The sequence below is a fragment of the Theropithecus gelada genome, chromosome 9, assembly GCF_003255815.1.
Source record: "Theropithecus gelada isolate Dixy chromosome 9, Tgel_1.0, whole genome shotgun sequence".
NCBI classification, from domain to species: domain Eukaryota; kingdom Metazoa; phylum Chordata; class Mammalia; order Primates; family Cercopithecidae; genus Theropithecus; species Theropithecus gelada.
In genome coordinates, this window is record NC_037677.1 from 98,368,095 (window position 1) to 98,385,244 (window position 17,150).

General features: G+C 43.0%; 1 protein-coding gene across 3 annotated transcripts in view; it reads right to left on the reverse strand.

The window, feature by feature from the left end:
* Window positions 1-17,113, reverse strand: part of OGA (O-GlcNAcase) — a 36,840-nt gene extending 19,727 nt beyond the window's left edge. For all 3 annotated transcript variants that reach the window (XM_025397973.1, XM_025397972.1, XM_025397975.1), the window contains exons 1-7: window positions 16,235-17,113; window positions 10,973-11,024; window positions 10,141-10,238; window positions 7,133-7,263; window positions 4,684-4,855; window positions 3,014-3,112; window positions 998-1,282 (exon numbers count right to left, since the gene is read on the reverse strand). In XM_025397973.1, coding sequence (XP_025253758.1) covers window positions 998-1,282; window positions 3,014-3,112; window positions 4,684-4,855; window positions 7,133-7,263; window positions 10,141-10,238; window positions 10,973-11,024; window positions 16,235-17,006 — 1,609 coding nt within the window. In that variant the 5' untranslated portion in view covers window positions 17,007-17,113. The remainder of the gene's footprint in view (window positions 1-997; window positions 1,283-3,013; window positions 3,113-4,683; window positions 4,856-7,132; window positions 7,264-10,140; window positions 10,239-10,972; window positions 11,025-16,234) is intronic.
* Window positions 17,114-17,150: the final 37 nt, after the last annotated feature.

The window sequence follows — 17,150 nt, forward strand, 5'->3', positions numbered from 1 at the left end:
CATCTGCCACATGATAGATTATTTAAATGTAAATAAACAATGATCACCTTACTTAGAACTCTATTAGAGATTTTTCATTAATTAAAAATTAGTAAGCCAATGTCTAAAACAAGACTATATTCCATTCGGCCAGGCAGGGTGGCTCATGCCTGTAATCCCAGCACTCTGGGAGGCCTAGGCGGACGGATCACCTGAGATCAGGAGTTCGAGACCAGTCTGGCCAATATGATGAAACCCTGTCTCTACTTTAAAAAAAAAAAAGCAAAAATAAGCCGGGCATGCCTGTAATCCCAGCTACTTGGGAGGCTGAGGCTGGAGAATCGCTTGAACCTGGGAAGCAGAGTTTGCAGTGAGCTGAGATTGTGCCACTGCACTCCACTCTAGCCTGGGCGATGGAGCAAAACTCTGTCTCATAAAAAAAGAGTATGTTCCATAAATGATAAATGTAAGCTGAATCTAAATGATCTAAGTGACTCAGATTCCGAGTATCCAGTCATCTAAAATATGCTTTTCAATAAAATTGCCTGAAAATACATTTTATCGGAATGATTCTAGAGATAATGCAAACACTTAAAGACTGTCTCCTCTAGTACTCAGACTTCAAAGACTGAATCCTATTTTATTTTTATTTATTTGATAGGGTCTTCAACTGTTGTCCAGGCTGGAGCGCAGTTCCTGGGCTTATTGGCAAGCCACCACGCCGCTTCTGAATCATACTAAAAAAAAAAAAAAAAACAACTGAGGCCAAGAGGTTAAGTGACTTGTCCAAAGACACTCAACCTTTCTTCTTATCATATACATCTTCATCAACAGAATGAAACAACATACCGTAATAAAACCACTTAGTTTTGTTTCCTTCTTAGTGAAACAAAATAATTTTTTAAAAAAATAAATAAAACTGCTTCAGTTGTGATGACAAAGGAAAGTATACTTTCCACTGGCTCTAGTTAACCCCAGCTCTCCTCCCAAGGTGAAGGATCAAGTACAGGCTACTTACTCATCACTACATCTTTTCTCACTCCGTTCATGTTTGATTTGTACCAGGTGGCAAGGGTGTGGATAGCAACATAGTTGGCTTCAAATTCACAATTTGGATTAGTCAGGACTCCTTTTAACCGTGGGATGAGTTCTGTGGATCTTCCTTTGTACGGGCCCAGAAACAGTCTCTTCTGATCATAATCATTAGCATGAATGTTATCCCAGATTACTGGCGCTCTCTTAATAATCTTAGACACTTCTTCAATGGACTCTACTGGAATTTCTTTAGAAACAACTTTGGGACCTAGAAATAACGACAACCATTTGTTAAAAGAATTGTGGTTCTTGGCCAGACGCATTGGCTCATACCTGTAATCCCAGCACTTTGGGAGGCCAAGCTGGGCGGATCATTTGAGCCCAGGAGTTCGGACCAGCCTGGGCAACACAGCGAGACCCTATTTTTTTATTTTAAGTTTAAAAATATATTTTTTTAAAAAAGAATCATGGTTCTTTAAAATATAATGGCCATATAACTTTTTATTGTGTTTTCCTTACATGTACACTTTTTTTTTTTTTTGGAGACAGAGTCTCACTCTGTTGCCCAGGCTGGAGTGCAATGGTGCGATCTTGGCTCACTGCAAGCTCCACCTCCTGGGTTCATGCCATTCTCCTGCCTCATCCTCCTGAGTAGCTGGGACTACAGGCGCCTGCCACCACGCCCAGCAAATTTTTTGCATTTTTTAGTAGAGTCAGGGTTTCACCATGTTAGCCAGGATGGTCTCGATCTCCTGACCTTGTGATCTGTCAGCCTCAGCCTCCCAAAGTGCTGGAATAACAGGCATGAGCCACCGCGCTCAGACCCTTCCATGTACATTTTATAACAACTTTTCTTTTTCTGAGACAGGGTCTCCTCTGTTACCCAGACTGAAGGGCAATGGAGTAATCATAGCTCAATGTAGCCTTGAACTCCTGAGCTCAAGCAATCCTCTCACCTGAGCCTCCCAAGTAGCTGGGACTACAGGTGTGCCCCACCATGTCACAGTAATTAAAACATTTTTTGTACAGATAAGGACTTCCTATGTTGCCCAGGCTAATCTTAAACTCCTGGCCTCAAGCGATCCTCCTACCTCAATTCAAGCCTCCCACAGCACTGGGAATACAGGCATGAACCACTGCATCCAGCCACAATTTTTCTTTTGAAAACAAAGCAACACGTCTTTTACTGGGCTCTATTTTTTCATTTTATAAAAGAGAAGAGTTTCCTAAACGCTGCTTAGGGCTGGGATCAATACCCTTTAGCCCAGTTCCCTATAAATCTTTATTATTTATTAACCGAATTTTTTTTTTTGAGATAGGGTCTCACTCTGTTGCTCAGGCATGTTCACAGCTCACTGCAAACTCTACCTCCCGGGGTCAAGTGATCCTTCCACCGTAGCCTCCCAAGTAGCTGGGACTACAGGCATGTACCACCCCACCTGGCTAAGTTTTTTTATTTTTTGCACAGTCTCCCTATGTTGTCTAAGCTGGTCTTTAACTCCTGGGAGCTTCCACCTCAGGCTCCCCAACCATGATAAATGTTTTTTTATATTAAGAGAATAAGTAAACTTTGTAAAAGAAAGTGTATTTTAACAAGTTCTCTGGGCCAGGTGCAATGGGTCACACCTGTAATCCCAGTACTTTGGGAGGCCGAGGTGGGCAGATCACCTGAGGTCAGGAGTTTGAGACCAGTCTGGCTAACATGGAGAAACCCCGTCTCTACTAGAAATAAAAAAATTAGCTGGGCGTCGTGGCACATGCCTGTAATCCCAGCTACTCAGGAGGCTGAGGCAAAAGCATCGCTTGAACCCGGGAGGCAGAGGTTGCGGTGAGCTGAGATTGTGCCACTGCACTGCAGCCTGGGCAACAAGAGCAAAACTCCATCTCAAACAAAAAAACAAACAACAACAACAAAAAAAGTTTTCAATTAACAAGAACAAGCAATTTCTCTAAGTCCTAGTTAATTCAAGTTTGACTGTATGAATCTTAAAAGACTTACCTGTCCAAAGCACTTCAATTCCAGGTAGAAGCTTTTCACCCACAGTCCTTAAATACGGAGACTGAGACACATTTGGATAACAGAAAGTGCCACAATATTCTAAATGTAGGAAGAAAAGTTAAAAAGTCAGGAACAAAATATTCATGGGTTTTTTGTTTGTTTGTTTTCTTTGAGATGGAGACTCGCTCTGATGCCCAGGCTAAAGTGCAGTGATGAAATCTCGGCTCACTGCAACCTCCGCCTCCTGGGCTCAAGCTATTCTCCTGCCTCAGCCTCCCGAGTAGCTGGGACTACAGGTGCACGCCGCCACGCCTGGCTAGTTTTTTTTTTATTTTAGTAAAGACGGGGTTTCACCATGTTGCCCAGGCTGGTTGCAAACTCCTGAGCTCAGGCAATCTGCCCGCCTCGGCCTCCCAAAAGGATCATGGGTTTTTGAATGTGGAAAAAAATGTCTGCCAATTCTAAATTCTTTTCATCCAAATGATAAAAGGCCTCCTACAAGGAATTAAATTCAAGTGGGCAGTTCATTTAAGAAATTCATAAAATCTGATATTTTTCCTCCAACAGTAGTACAGATCAATTCTTATGATACTACAGTTACTAGAAATACAAGTTCACTAAAGAAACAAGAACTGTAGCATTTTCTACAGAATTCTCAATTGCCTACTTTTCTCAGTTACAATTAAATGCAAACAGAATGAACTGATAATATCATAATAGAACTAATACAAGAATATGCCAATGGCAGCTGGGCACAGTGGCTCACACCTGCAACCCCAGCATTTTGGGAGGCTGAAGCGGGTGGATCATTTGAGCCCAGGAGTTCGCGACTAACCTGGGCAATATGGCGTCTCTACCAAAAATAAAAAAATTAGCCAGTTTTATAACCCGGTATCTAAATAAATAACACAAATTTAAAAGTAAAATTAAAAAACATTTTTTAAAAAGGCATATACCAATGGCTATTAGTACTCGACTGCAACTTAAACTGTAACTCGCAGCTAATTAATTCCCAGTATAATCTTAAAACTTTTGGGTACTAATGTAGTACTCAACTAAAATAAGGTTCCTGGCTCATACACACAAAGAAAGTTAAGTAATTTAGTCTAAAATTCTTCCTGAACAGGGAAGTCTGGGGAAAAACTTCTTATAAGTTGAATTTTGAGAAGCAACTAAGAGACTAAAATATTTTCAATGAAAGAAACCAGAGGGGCAAAAAGAAAGGAAGAGAGGAAAAACTGTTATGCTTTCTATGCTGACTACTTGAAATAAGAGCCCAGATGGAAGTGGGAGGAGTGCAAAAAGGGACAGATATGCATGGGCAGAAAAAGGGAACAAGTAGGAGGAAATGAGAAGTGACTAAGGTAAAAGGCAAAGTAACTTGGTTTTTCTCCAGTTTTCATTTCAATACTATCCCTCTTTTAATATTGACAAAGTTCATATACTTCCAGTACTAAAAAATACATAAAAATCTTTTGTCTAGTCAGCTGTCATTTATTAGTTCCTAAAATTTTTCCAATTTAGGATCTTGAAAAATGTCTTCTAAAAAAAGATTCCTACTTTTATACACCAAGGGAGGAGGGAAGTGGAGAGAGAATGGGGCCCATGGTCCTTTATAAGTTACATATTCTAAGAAGACTAGTTAAATATAAAGCCATTATATACAATACCTGTGGGACAGAAGAGGAAAGTTTCTGGCTCTCCTAGGTACTGATAGATTTCATTTGTGATGGAGACCTGGGCATGAGCAAAAGAACTGAATACCTCTTTGTCTGCTGCACACATATTATGGTCTATATCATCAAAAAGCAAAGCAAATGACCTGCACCCAAACTGAGAAACCTAGGAGGAGAAAAAAAGAATCAAGAGTAAAAAAATTAACAATTCCAAACATTATAGAGTTAATAGTTATACTTAAAATCCAAGATTTTCCTTACTAGAATATTCAATGACAGGTTGTTTTTACATTTTTAATTAAAAAAATTCTAAGTCAAACAGAGTTTTGGGACCCATTTCTCATTTGGGTTTGAATGCACTACAGGTTAAGTATTCTTTATCTGAAATGCTTGGGACCAAAAATGTTTTGGATTTTGGGTTTTTTTTATGGATTTTGGAATATCTGTATTATATTCAGCATCCCTAATCTGAAAATCCAAAATCTGAAATGCTCCAATTATCATTTCCTTTGAGTTTTACAGAGCTCAAAAAGTTTCATATTTTGGAGCATTTCAGATTTCTGAATTAGGGATACTCAACTTATATGACAATATGATCCAACAACGTTTCTACAAAGTGGCCTAGCCTCTTGGCTAACTCATGGGCTGCTGATTGTAGAAGACCCGACAAAGTCAGAAAAATACAGAAATATGAATAACCTTAAGACATGAAAAAGCCAGGCTGTGTCCTAGTCCCAAAAGGTACACTGATCCCTTTGCAGATAAACCTAACCAGGTATGAATCAGAAAGAACCGCAGAATTTTATGAAATAGGAAAATAGCTTCATTAATGAAAATTTCAACTGCCTTAAATTTTTTACCAGACATTTTAATGCCACCCATATAAATCTTTGCCTAAAGAAACAAGACATGTATATAGAAAAACCAGCAAACTTAAAAAACAGGAAAATGGGGCCAGGAGCGGTGGCTCACGCTTGTAATCCCAGCACTTCAGGAGGCCGAGGCTGGCAAATCATGAGGCCAGGAGTTCGAGACCAGCCTGGCCAACATGGTGAAACCCTGTCTCTACTAAATATACGAAAACATTAGCCAGGTGTGGTAGCACACGCCTGTAATTCCAGTTACTCAGGAGGCTGAGGCCAGAGAATTGCTTGAACCCAGGAGGCAGAGATTGCAATGAGGTGAGATCACGCCACTGCACTCCAGCCTAGGTGACAGAGCAAGACTCGGTTTCAAAAAAAAAGGAAAATGGAAGCCCCTTGCATTTGACCAAAGGAAGTGTGCAGCTTTTACATTAAGCAAACTTTACACTCAATTAGGTTCACCTAGTCTGTTTTTCTTCTCACCTTGGGAAATTAGCCATTTCCAGACATCTCTTTGTCCATTAATTGAAGAAACTAATGTCTAATAGGTGAAACTTTGTTTCTATAATCTCAGTTGTAAATTCAAGCCAAGCAGCCTAGGATACATATAATTTCTCAAAATGTGGTTCTTGACCAATCACCTAGATTCCCGGTCCCCACCTTATCAATTTGGGAAATAAAGTCCAGTAGTCAGCATTCTTTCAAGCTTCACTTCTAATCATTCTTTTAAGGCAGTTCTTATGCAAACTGAAATTTGAGAAGAACCAGTACATCTAGTAAAGCTCTTTTTACTTAATTTGGAAAATATTCCTCTATCAGAAGGATTCAAGGCTGGGTGTGGCGGAGTGTGACTGTAATCCCGGCACTTTGGGAGGCTGAGGTGGGTGGATCACCTAAAGTCAGGAGTTTGAGACCAGCCTGGCCAACGTGGCAAAACCCTGTCTCTACTAAAAATATAAAAATTAGCCAGGCATGGTGGTGTGCCTGTAATAGCTACTAAGGAGGCTGAGGCACGAGAATTGCTTGAACTCGGGAGGTGGAGGTTGCAGTGAGCCGAAATTGGGCCACTGCACTCCAGGCAACAGGGTAAGACTCTATCTCCAAAAAAAAAGCATTCAAAGTAAAAAAAATTCTTATAGAAACAAAGAAATACAAGGCCAGGCGTGGTGACTCACACCTGTAATCCCAGCACTTTGGGAAGATCATGAGGTCAGGAGTTCAAGACCAGCCTGGCCGCCATGGTGAAGGCCTCGTCTCTACTAAAAATACAAAAATTACCCGGGCATGATGGCACACACCTATAGTCCTAGCTACTTGGGAAGCTGAGGCAGAAGAATCACTTGAACCCGGGAGGCAGAGGAGGTTGCAGTGAGCCAAGATCGTGCCACTGCACTCCAGCCTGGGCAACAGAGCAAGACTCTGTCTCAAAAAACAAAACAAACAAAAAGAAAGAAAAGAAATATGAAAGAAAAAAGAAAGAAATATGAATTTGATTTCCTTTTTACATCATAAAAGCAACTGAGTAAACTTTTAGTTTCAAGTACAGAGTCACAAAAAATGAAAAAAAAGTAAGGAGTTACCTGGTCCAATTTACGTTTCAATGTGGATACTTCCTTGGGGTTAGAAAAAGTGATATCCAATCCAGGTGAGATCGCATAGATGAACTCTATCTCATATTCTCGTGCAGCAGAGATGAGAGTCATAAGTTGCTCTAAAGAACAGAGTCCATGTTTTTAGAAAGCAGAACAGAAAACTAAAAGAACCTTCACTGAAGGTTTAACTGAAGAGGTTATTTCTAACTTACAAAAAAAAGGAAAAGATCCTTACATTTTAAAAGTTGTCATGTCCAACTTAACAACAGGCCATACAAAATGGTACAAGCCTGAAGTGATTTAATGACACAGTAAGGAAAAAAGAATAGTTTTCACACCTTTGAAATCTGAACCAACAGAAAATAAGAGGCCCTTCTTTTTCACTTCCAAATAGTTTCTTATCCTTTTGGGGAAACAGGCTAAAATCAATAAACATTCTCCTCCCTTTCATTGCCATTTCTCAAGAACACTGAATTAACTGTCAATTCTCTTACTGAATTTAAGCCATTTCTATTTCCTGAAGCATTTGAAAGGCATAAAATGCAGCTGCTGCTTTTTTATTTTGAGAGTCTTGCTCTGTTGCCCAAGGCTGGAGTACAGTGGTACGATCCTGACTCACTGCAACCTCTGCCTCCTGAGTAGCTGGGATTACAGGCATAACCAGCTAATTTTTGTATTTTTAGTAGAGATGGGGTTTTGCCATATCACCCAGGCTGGTCTCGAACTCCTGGCCTCAAGTGATCCACCTGCCCTGCCTCAGCCTCTCATAGTGTTAGGATTGCAGGCATGAGCCATGGTACTGGATCTTGCTTTTTTTTTTTTTTTTTTTTTGCCATCTCTGAACAACTGGAATTCCTAACTAAATAAACCTACACATAACTAGTTTATAATATGAAAAAAGAAAATGCTTTCTTAAGAATCAGGGTAGGCCAGGCCCAATGGCTCATGCCTGTAACCCCAGGACTTTGGGAGGTCAGGCAGGAGGATTACCTGAGGTGAGGAGTTCGAGACCAGTCTGGCCAACATTGTGAAACCCCATCTCTACTAAAAATACAAAAATTAGCCAGGCGTGGTGGCGCATACTTGTAATCCCAGCTGCTAGGGAGGCTGAGGCAGGAGAATTGCTTGAACCCTGGAGGCAGAGGTTGCAGTGAACCAAGATCGCACCACTGCACTCCAGCCTGGACGACAGAACAAGACTTCATCTCAAAAAAACAAAACAAAACAAAACAAACAAACAAAAAAACCAACAGAATCATGCCTGTAATCCCAGCACTTTGAGAGGCCACGGCAAGTTGATTGCTTGAGTTCAGAAGTTTGAGACCAGCACAGGCAACATGGCAAACCCCTCTCTCTACAAAATATACAAAAATTAGCTGAGCATGGTGGTGATCTGCACCTGGAGTCCCAGCTACTTGGGGGGTTGAGGTGGGAGGATTGCTTGAGCCCGGGAGATCAAAATTGCAGTAAGGCACTGAACTCCAGCCTGGGTAACAAAGTGACAAAGGCTGTTTCCAAAAAAAGAAAAAGAAAAAGAACCAGAGGTAAGTCATGGCCTTCACAATCTTGATCTGTTTCTATCTATGGGAAAAATGTTAATTATAGATTTTAAGCTTTTAAAATTATCAACTGACAATTTCTCTAAATCAACTTAAATACTACTACTATATACCATAGGACATATTTTTGAATAATTTTCAGCAGTATCTCAAGACAGTTATTTTTACTCTATTTTAATTATTGATCACATTAAGTTTCATCACCAGCACCACCAGAAAGTAATTAAGTTGAAGGCACACTTAAATAGAGTAGTAAACCACAACACTAGATGGAGATGGGATAAGTTATAATTGCTTCTTCGTAATTCAAGAAAACTTTCAGCCTTCCATGCCTTGGCTGGGCTCTGTAACCGAATATCTTGTTAGCTATACGTGTATACTATTTAATTTGAAGTACAAAAATGTTTCACCATTCACAAGTTCCCAAAGAAAAGCACCTCTCTAATTTACTCAGGTGGTTCAATGCTATACTACTAACTTTTCAGCAATTTTATGTAACCAACTCAACATAAGTATACTCATAGCAGGCCAGCTGGGCAAGGGGGCTCAAGCCTGTAATCCCAGCACTTTGGGAGGCTGAGGCAGGCCGATCGCTTGAGGTCAGGAGTTCAAGACCGCCCTGGCCAACATGATGAACCCCCATTTCTACTAAAAATACAAAAACTGGCTGGGCATGGCGGCAGGCGCCTGTAATCCCAGCTACTGGGGAAGCTGAGACAGCAGAATCTCTTGAACTCGGGAGGCAGAGGTTGCAGTTAGCCGAGACCACACCACTGCACGCCAGCCTGGGGGACAGAGAAAGATTCTGTCTCAAAAAACAAAAACAAATAAAAACAAAAAAACCCAAAGACAGCCTATTAATGGCTTCCCACTTTCCTGGACTAGGGTAAGGATCAGTAATTGCTGACAAGGCCAAGCCATACTAGAGCCTGAAGCAAAAGGAACAATCACTAGTGCTGATCCTATCTTTACCTAAAATTTTAGCATTGTTTCCATCATGAATTTCTGCATTAATTTTGTTTTTAAAAAATATTGCATAAATTATTATTTATCTTGATTACTTTTTTGGGGGTCCCTTAAAATTTGCACCCAAGGTACGTGCCTCACTTCCCTTGCCCTGGGCCTAGCTCAGCTCCAGCACTTCTTTGCCCAGTGGCACACTGTTTATTCCACTGGCAGAAGTAAGCAGCACAATCTATGACCACAGAATAGGTGGAGTCAGCCTAGCACGCTCATGACATCACACGTATGGTCATGACCTTGCTAGTGCAGAGCACTCTTTCAATCTCAGCTAACTGAATAGTTACCAGATAGAAGAAAAGGAAACTACCTACAAAATAAAAATAAAATGTCATAAAATTCTTGTACAACTACATTTAAAAAGTAACTGTTTTCTTCACAGATTCTGAATTTATGGATTAAAAAGAAAAAGATTACCAGCTTCCTCCACTGAATACATCTCTCGCCAAAACATCCTATGTTTGTAGTCATCTTTTGGGGCATACAAGTATGTATTTAATTCCCATTTCTGGAGCCTTAAGGAGAAAGAAAATTACATATGTATAAACAGGCAACATTTATAGGCTGTCAATCTCAATTTCCCTCTTCTTGGAGCATATCCATCTCATACAAAGCTAATATTCTATGACAGTAGCTTTTAACCTTTTTGTAATCAGTGGAATTTAAAAAATGAAGTATTACAGGCCAGGTGCAGTGGCTCACACCTGTAATCCCAGCACTTTGGGAGGCCGAGGCAGGTGGATTACGAGGTCAGGAGATCGAGACCATCCTGGCTAACACGGTGAAACCCCGTCTCCACTAAAAATACAAAAAAGTAGCCGGACGTGGTGGCGGGCACCTGTAGTCCCAGTTACTCGGGAGGCTGAGGCAGGAGAATGGTGTGAACCCAGGAGTGGAGCTTGCAGGGAACCGAGATAGTGCCACTACACTCCAGCCTGGGCGAAAGAGTGAGACTCCGTCTCAAAAAAAAAAGGAAAAAAAAGTAAGTATTACAATGTATGCCAACATATAAACAGTCTTAAAAAACACAACAGCTCTGGGTAAGGTGAAGCCCAAAACCTATTCAGCTCCCCAGGAAAAGTTTGAACACCAAAGGCCTAGGTGAAGAAATAAGGGACCAAGGTAAAATAACTTCTGTAATTGAGAAACTATCAAAATGCACCTGGGCTATTCACTGTTAGTATTTCTTCAAACAAAAGAAAATGTTAGGAGTTTAAGGTTCTCTCTCCTTCATATAATAAAGATTTACCTTCTAAAGAGTTCTTTTCTCTGTTCCATAACCCAAGGTCTTCCGTAAAATCCTAGATTGAAAGAAAGAATGAAATTATATTCAGTTTTAAAATGTGGTAAGTTGGCTGGGCGCGGTGGCTCAAGCCTGTAATCCCAGCACTTTGGGAGGCCGAGACGGGCGGATCACGAGGTCAGGAGATCGAGACCATCCTGGCTAACACGGTGAAACCCCGTCTCTACTAAAAAATACAAAAAACTAGCCGGGCGAAGTGGCGGGCGCCTGTGGTCCCAGCTACTCGGGAGGCTGAGGCAGGAGAATGGCGTGAACCCGGGAGGCGGAGCTTGCAGTGAGCTGAGATCCGGCCACCGCACTCCAGCCTGGGCGACAGAGCCAGACTCAGTCTCAAAAAAAAAAAAAAAAAAAAAAAAAATGTGGTAAGTTTTATTGAGAAAAGTTAAAAACATACAAGCCTATTTTGTAAAAAACATAAAATACACCAAATCAGAATGATATTTAATAAAGTACTAAGGTTCCTTTATCTTTCGGTGGTGACACTACAAGGTGACTTTTATTCCATTTTTGCTTAGGTACATTTTCTTATTTTTTCTACCATGACATTAGTTACTTAGGTGACAGTTATTTTAAAACAACAAACATCTATAATTTCTTTTCACTGTTGATAAAGTCCAAATATATGTAAATCCAATTTTGTAAGAGATCTCAATCTTACAATGGTGAAGGGCAGCAATGTAACACAAGCTGCCAACAGTAACAATTACTTCCTAGAAGGATTAAAACTGCTTTAGAAAGGGTGAGGGGGCCGGGCGCGGTGGCTCAAGCCTGTAATCCCAGCACTTTGGGAGGCTGAGACGGGCGGATCACGAGGTCAGGAGATCGAGACCATCCTGGCTGACACGGTGAAACCCCGTCTCTACTAAAAAATACAAAAACTTAGCCGGGCAAGGTGGCGGGCGCCTGTAGTCCCAGCTACTCGGGAGGCTGAGGCAGGAGAATGGCGTAAACCCGGGAGGTGGAGCTTGCAGTGAGCTGAGATCCGGCCACTGCACTCCAGCCTGGGCGACAGAGCGAGACTCCGTCTCAAACAAAAAAAAAAAAAAAAAGAAAGGGTGAGGGGAGGCCAGGTGAGGTGGCCCATGCCTGTAATCCCAGAACTTCGGGAGGCTGAGGCGGGTAGATCACTTGAGGTCAGGAGTTCCAGACTCACCCTGGCCAACACGGCGAAACCCTGTCTCTACTAAAAACACAAAAATTAGCCAGGTATGGTGGCAAATGCCCGTAATCCCAGCTATTTGGGAGGCTGAGAAACAACAATCACCTGAACCTGGAAGGCAGAGGTTGCAGTGAGCCGAAATGGCGCCACTGCACTCCAGCCTGGGTGACTGAGTAAGACTCCATCTCAAACAACAACAAAAAAAAAAAAAGAAAAAGGAAAAAAAAAAAGGGTGAGGGGAGATGAACATGTAAAGCAGTTAAAAAAATGAAAGAGCCAAGCCTGGTGGCTCAGGCCTGTAATCCCAGCACTTTGGGAGGCCGAGACGGGTGGATCACGAGGTCAGGAGATCGAGACCATCCTGGCTAACATGGTGAAACCCCGTCTCTACTAAAAAATACAAAAAACGAGCCAGGCGAGGTGGCGGGCGCCTGTAGTCCCAGCTACTCGGGAGGCTGAGGCAGGAGAATGGCGTGAACCTGGGAGGCGGAGCTTGCAGTGAGCCAAGATCCAGTTACTGCACTCCAGCCTGGGAGACTCCGTCTCAAAAAAAAAAAAAAAAAAAAAAAAAAAAAATCAGAGACTTAATTTTATGATCGTGCTCCTTTTTTTTTTTTAAAAAAAAGTTCCTGGCCAGGACTGGAGTTCCAACTACTTGGGAGGCTAGGGCAGGAGAATCACTTGAACCCAGGAGGTGGAGGTTGTGGTGAGCCAAGATTGTCGCCATTGCATTCCAGCTTGGGTGACAGAGCAAAACAATCTCTCAAAAAAAGTTCCCGATACAATGATATAATCAAAGGGATCAAAAAATGCCCGAAACCACATTCCCAAGAAATTCAACAGCCTAACTGGCCCAAACAACAAACTCTCAAGCAATCTTAATTACTGAGCAAAGGTCTGAATAAATAAAAATTCAAGAATGTTACTTCTGGTCCTAAATGGAAAGAATAAACACAGAAAACTCAAGAATGTGACTTGCCCCAGAGTATCCTATAAGAGAACAAAATATTAGTTATGCAAACTGCTGCAAACTTGCAGACCGATGACCTAAATTGTTGAATAAGCATCAAACTGGTATCTAGAACTCCCTAGTGTGCTTATCACAGCTCAAACCACACACTTTACATCTTGTCTAACCTTTACTTTCCACCTGTCTCAGTCTAATCATCAGTAAGAGATAAGGACAGCCTCTCAAGAGTACCATGAAGAAGGTTAATAAAAGCATTCTGAACACAAAATGTTCTACATAAACCCACACAGTCTATATGAGACTAGTCTAGAACAGAAATTTCTGGAATGAATTTTAGCTCCAACCTCTATGCAGAATGACTCCTCTGCACCACAAAAAGGACAATGACAGATTAAATTAAAATTCATTACATACCAATGTATAAAACTGTAGCACTTTCATCTGGACAATCTAATGTTACCCTCTCACAAGTGATATAAATTTTTTTTTTTTTTTTTTCTGAGGCGGAATCTCGCTCTGTCACCCAGGCTGGAGTGCAGTGGCACGATCTCTGTTCAATACAACCTACGCCTCCAACTCCCGGGTTCAAGTGATTCTCCTGTCTCTGCCTCCCGAGTAGCTGGGATTAAAGGCGCCCGCAACCATGCCCAGCTAATTTTTTCTATTTTTAGTAGAGACGGGGTTTCGCCATGTTGGCCAGGCTAGTCTGGATCTCCTGACCTCGTGATCCGCCCGCCTCGGCCTCCCGAAGTGCTGGGATTACAGGCACGAGCTACCGCACCCGGCCAATATAAAATATTCTTGATTAGGCAGATCTATACAAGTCTTTAGCATCCCTACTGCACTTAGCATTATCATTTTTTTTTTTAAGGAGTAGGCATTAAACATCCTTTCAGAGTTGTTCCAATATAAAAAAAGACTTTTCAAATGTCTAGCTTAAACGTTTTAATTTTTAGAAACCCTACCCTGGCTATTTTGAGAGTCAGGTTCATGGTTTCGGTTGACTGGCACCGCAAAGAGGAAGCAATGCTGTTAAAGTATGAGTTAAAAACCAAGAAAGTTTTGTGATGGAAAGAAAACAAGAAAGAAATCCTAGCAGTAACTATAGTATTTCTACGCTCATTCATTTTAGGGCTGGTGCCAACCAAGAGGTATCAAAAAGTAAAAAAAAAAAAAAAAAGCCAGGCAAGGTAGAGGTAGTTCACACCTGTAATCTTAGCACTTTGGGAGACCGAGGCGGGTGGACTGCCTGAGCTCCGGAGGTGGAGATCAGCCTGGGCAACACGGTGAAACCCCTGTTTCGACTAAAATACAAAAAATTAGCCGGGCCTGCGTCTGTAGTCCCAGCTACTTGGGAGGCTGAAGGAGGAGAATTGCTTGAACCCGGAAGGCGGAGGTTGCAGTGAGCCAAGATTGTGCCACTGCACTCCAGCCTGGGCGACAGAGCGAGACTCTGTCTCCTCCCCCCCCCCAAAAAAACAACAACAACAAAACACACACAAAAAATCAGTGCTGGTTCAGGTGCTCAGTCACTAAGAAAATATACAAGGGCAAGGGAGGGAGGAGGAATAAACGACAGAATGGCAGACAACTCTGTTCTTTAAATAGGAAGAATCGCCTTTTAATACTATTCTAAACAAACCAATTTAAACCAAATGAGTTTTCTCCTTTTATTACTGAAGGTATAATGGGTTGGCAAGTTTCCTTAGACTCATTCCAGTCTAGTTCCGAAATTTCCCAGCACTCTCTCATCCCCACCCCAAGATCTTTGATAACAAAAACCAGATTCTTTCTCTAAAATCTCCCTGCACTCAAGCCAATAAATACATCGATATAAGTCACACAACGCAATCATTTTTGATGAACACTATATAGTAGTCCATTTTGATGAACACTACATAGTAGAAAACTGCTATACAGCAGTTTTCGATTCTGTAGTCCCCCAAATTCCGCAAGACAGTTAACTTCGCTGAACTCTTTCACGCCTTACTGTAGCAGCAAAGTAGCCTGTTATGGTCTGTACCATAACCACCACCCATTTTTCACAAAATACTCTAATTTATAAGGTGAAAAAAATAGAAAAGCTGATGTTCCCAACCTCGAGAGCAATCCTTTTTCCATACCTTTTTGGTTTTCAAAATTTTTTTTTTTACCCTTATCCACGCCATTACATACAAGAGAGATATAAAACAAACATCTAGGAAACTCTGAGTCGGCCAAAATACTTCAGAAAATTCAAATATACGCTGTAATTGTGGAAAGAGCAATAATGTAACCGATTCGTGCCTCTATAGAGCTGCAAGGTGGACTATCTGTCCATTCTTATCCAGAAACTGTGAAAACAAGCATCTGGTAATTTTCTCTCACTACCAAAAAAGTCCATCATTCTTTTCGACTGTAAACGGGAAAAAAGGGGAGAAGGGCATTTTTAACGCCATTTCTGCGGTCACTAAATTCAAATTATGCATCTCAGACACTTTGAGAATCGGTGATTAAAGCCAAAGCTTCATCCCTCGACAGCAAAGTACAGTAGCTGGGAAAGAGGGTAATTTTCTAAGCTGCAAATGAATCTTTGCGGGGGTAGGGAGAAGCAACAAAAATATTCTAAGCAAAGTGTAACTTGAAATACTATAGGCCAACCGTGCTTCTCTTCACTCCAGAAGTACAAGCACGTCAATGTGGGTCGATTTTCCACAAAAGGTGGTGACAGAGGAACTATACACATTTTTTCAATGGAACGCAGACAACCCTAGGGAATAAGATCCCAAGGTACAAAGTAGAACTCAGAGGCTAACAGAGCACCAGGCTCCTAACCACCGTCTCCTTAGGAGCTGACTTGGCTCCAAGCCCAAGACGGGTGGGGTCAGGCTTGTGAGTGGCCGGGGGGAATTCGACGCCGTCTAAGGACGTGCGAGAAGATTCGGCCCAACATCTCGTCTCTCCCCCTCGCTTTAGCAGGGCCACATTTCAGACCCAAAGGCTTTCCAGACTTCTACAGCCTCCAAAAGCCCCGCCACCACCCTCCTCCCGAGGACAGAACGTGTCAGTGCCAAGGCGGGGCAGGAAGGAGGGCGCTCACCTTCCACCACGCCACACAGGAACCGCCGAGCTCCTCCTGCAGCCCCGGCCACCGCCGCTACCCCAGCCCCGGCGGGGTTGTCTTCTCCGGGTGCCGGAGCTGCCGGCGGCTCCAGCGATGCCCCCGCAGAGGCGGCAGCGTTGGAGCTGAGCTCGCTCTCCCGCTCCTCCAGCGTCGCTTGACTCTCCTTCTGCACCATCCTCCTGCCCCCGGCCGCCGCCACCTCTGCGGGTCCTCCTCGGCCTCCGTCCGTTGGGCCACAGGCCCGGAGCCCTGGAGAGGGCTTCAGCTCCAAGTGTGCGCCCCTCCGGCTCCTTCCCCTCCCCCTCTGCCCTTCCCCCTCCCTCTCCGCAGGGACCCGAATGCCCGGATGAAAAGGGCGGCGGCACCGGCGCGAGTCCTTTGTCAGTCGCAGCCTCAGCTTTAAGCTGGGGCGCCAGAAGCCTAAGCGGAGAGCGAGGCTGTGACCTCTCGTTCGCTGGAAGAAGACGGCCAAGGCTCCCGTCCTCGTTCTCAGCCTCTGCTGCCCTCCAGTTAATCTTAGTTCTTCTGCTGTTTCCCCCCGAAGCCCCGAGCTCTCTGCTGCTGCCTCCACCGCCCGCTTCCTGTTTATCCGCACTGCGCTTGCGCTGCAGACCGGCTCAGACCGGTCCCCTCCGCCCGGCTCCCCCGCCTTTTTTGGGGCTAGCCTATTAAGCTCCTCTAGGTAGGGGGAAATAGAACAGAGGAGACGCGAAAAGCAGAAGGTAATGAAGGCAGTGGAATGTACCATTTCTGCTTGCCACCCTCCGGAACAAGCCTGACACCCTGGGACGGACCATTACCCGGCCCGAAGGAGGGGCGTATGGGAGGAGGCTGCGGCCGGTTGGGGCAATAGGGAGAAGGGGGGAAGGTGAAAAGGAGAGGTGTTTACTCT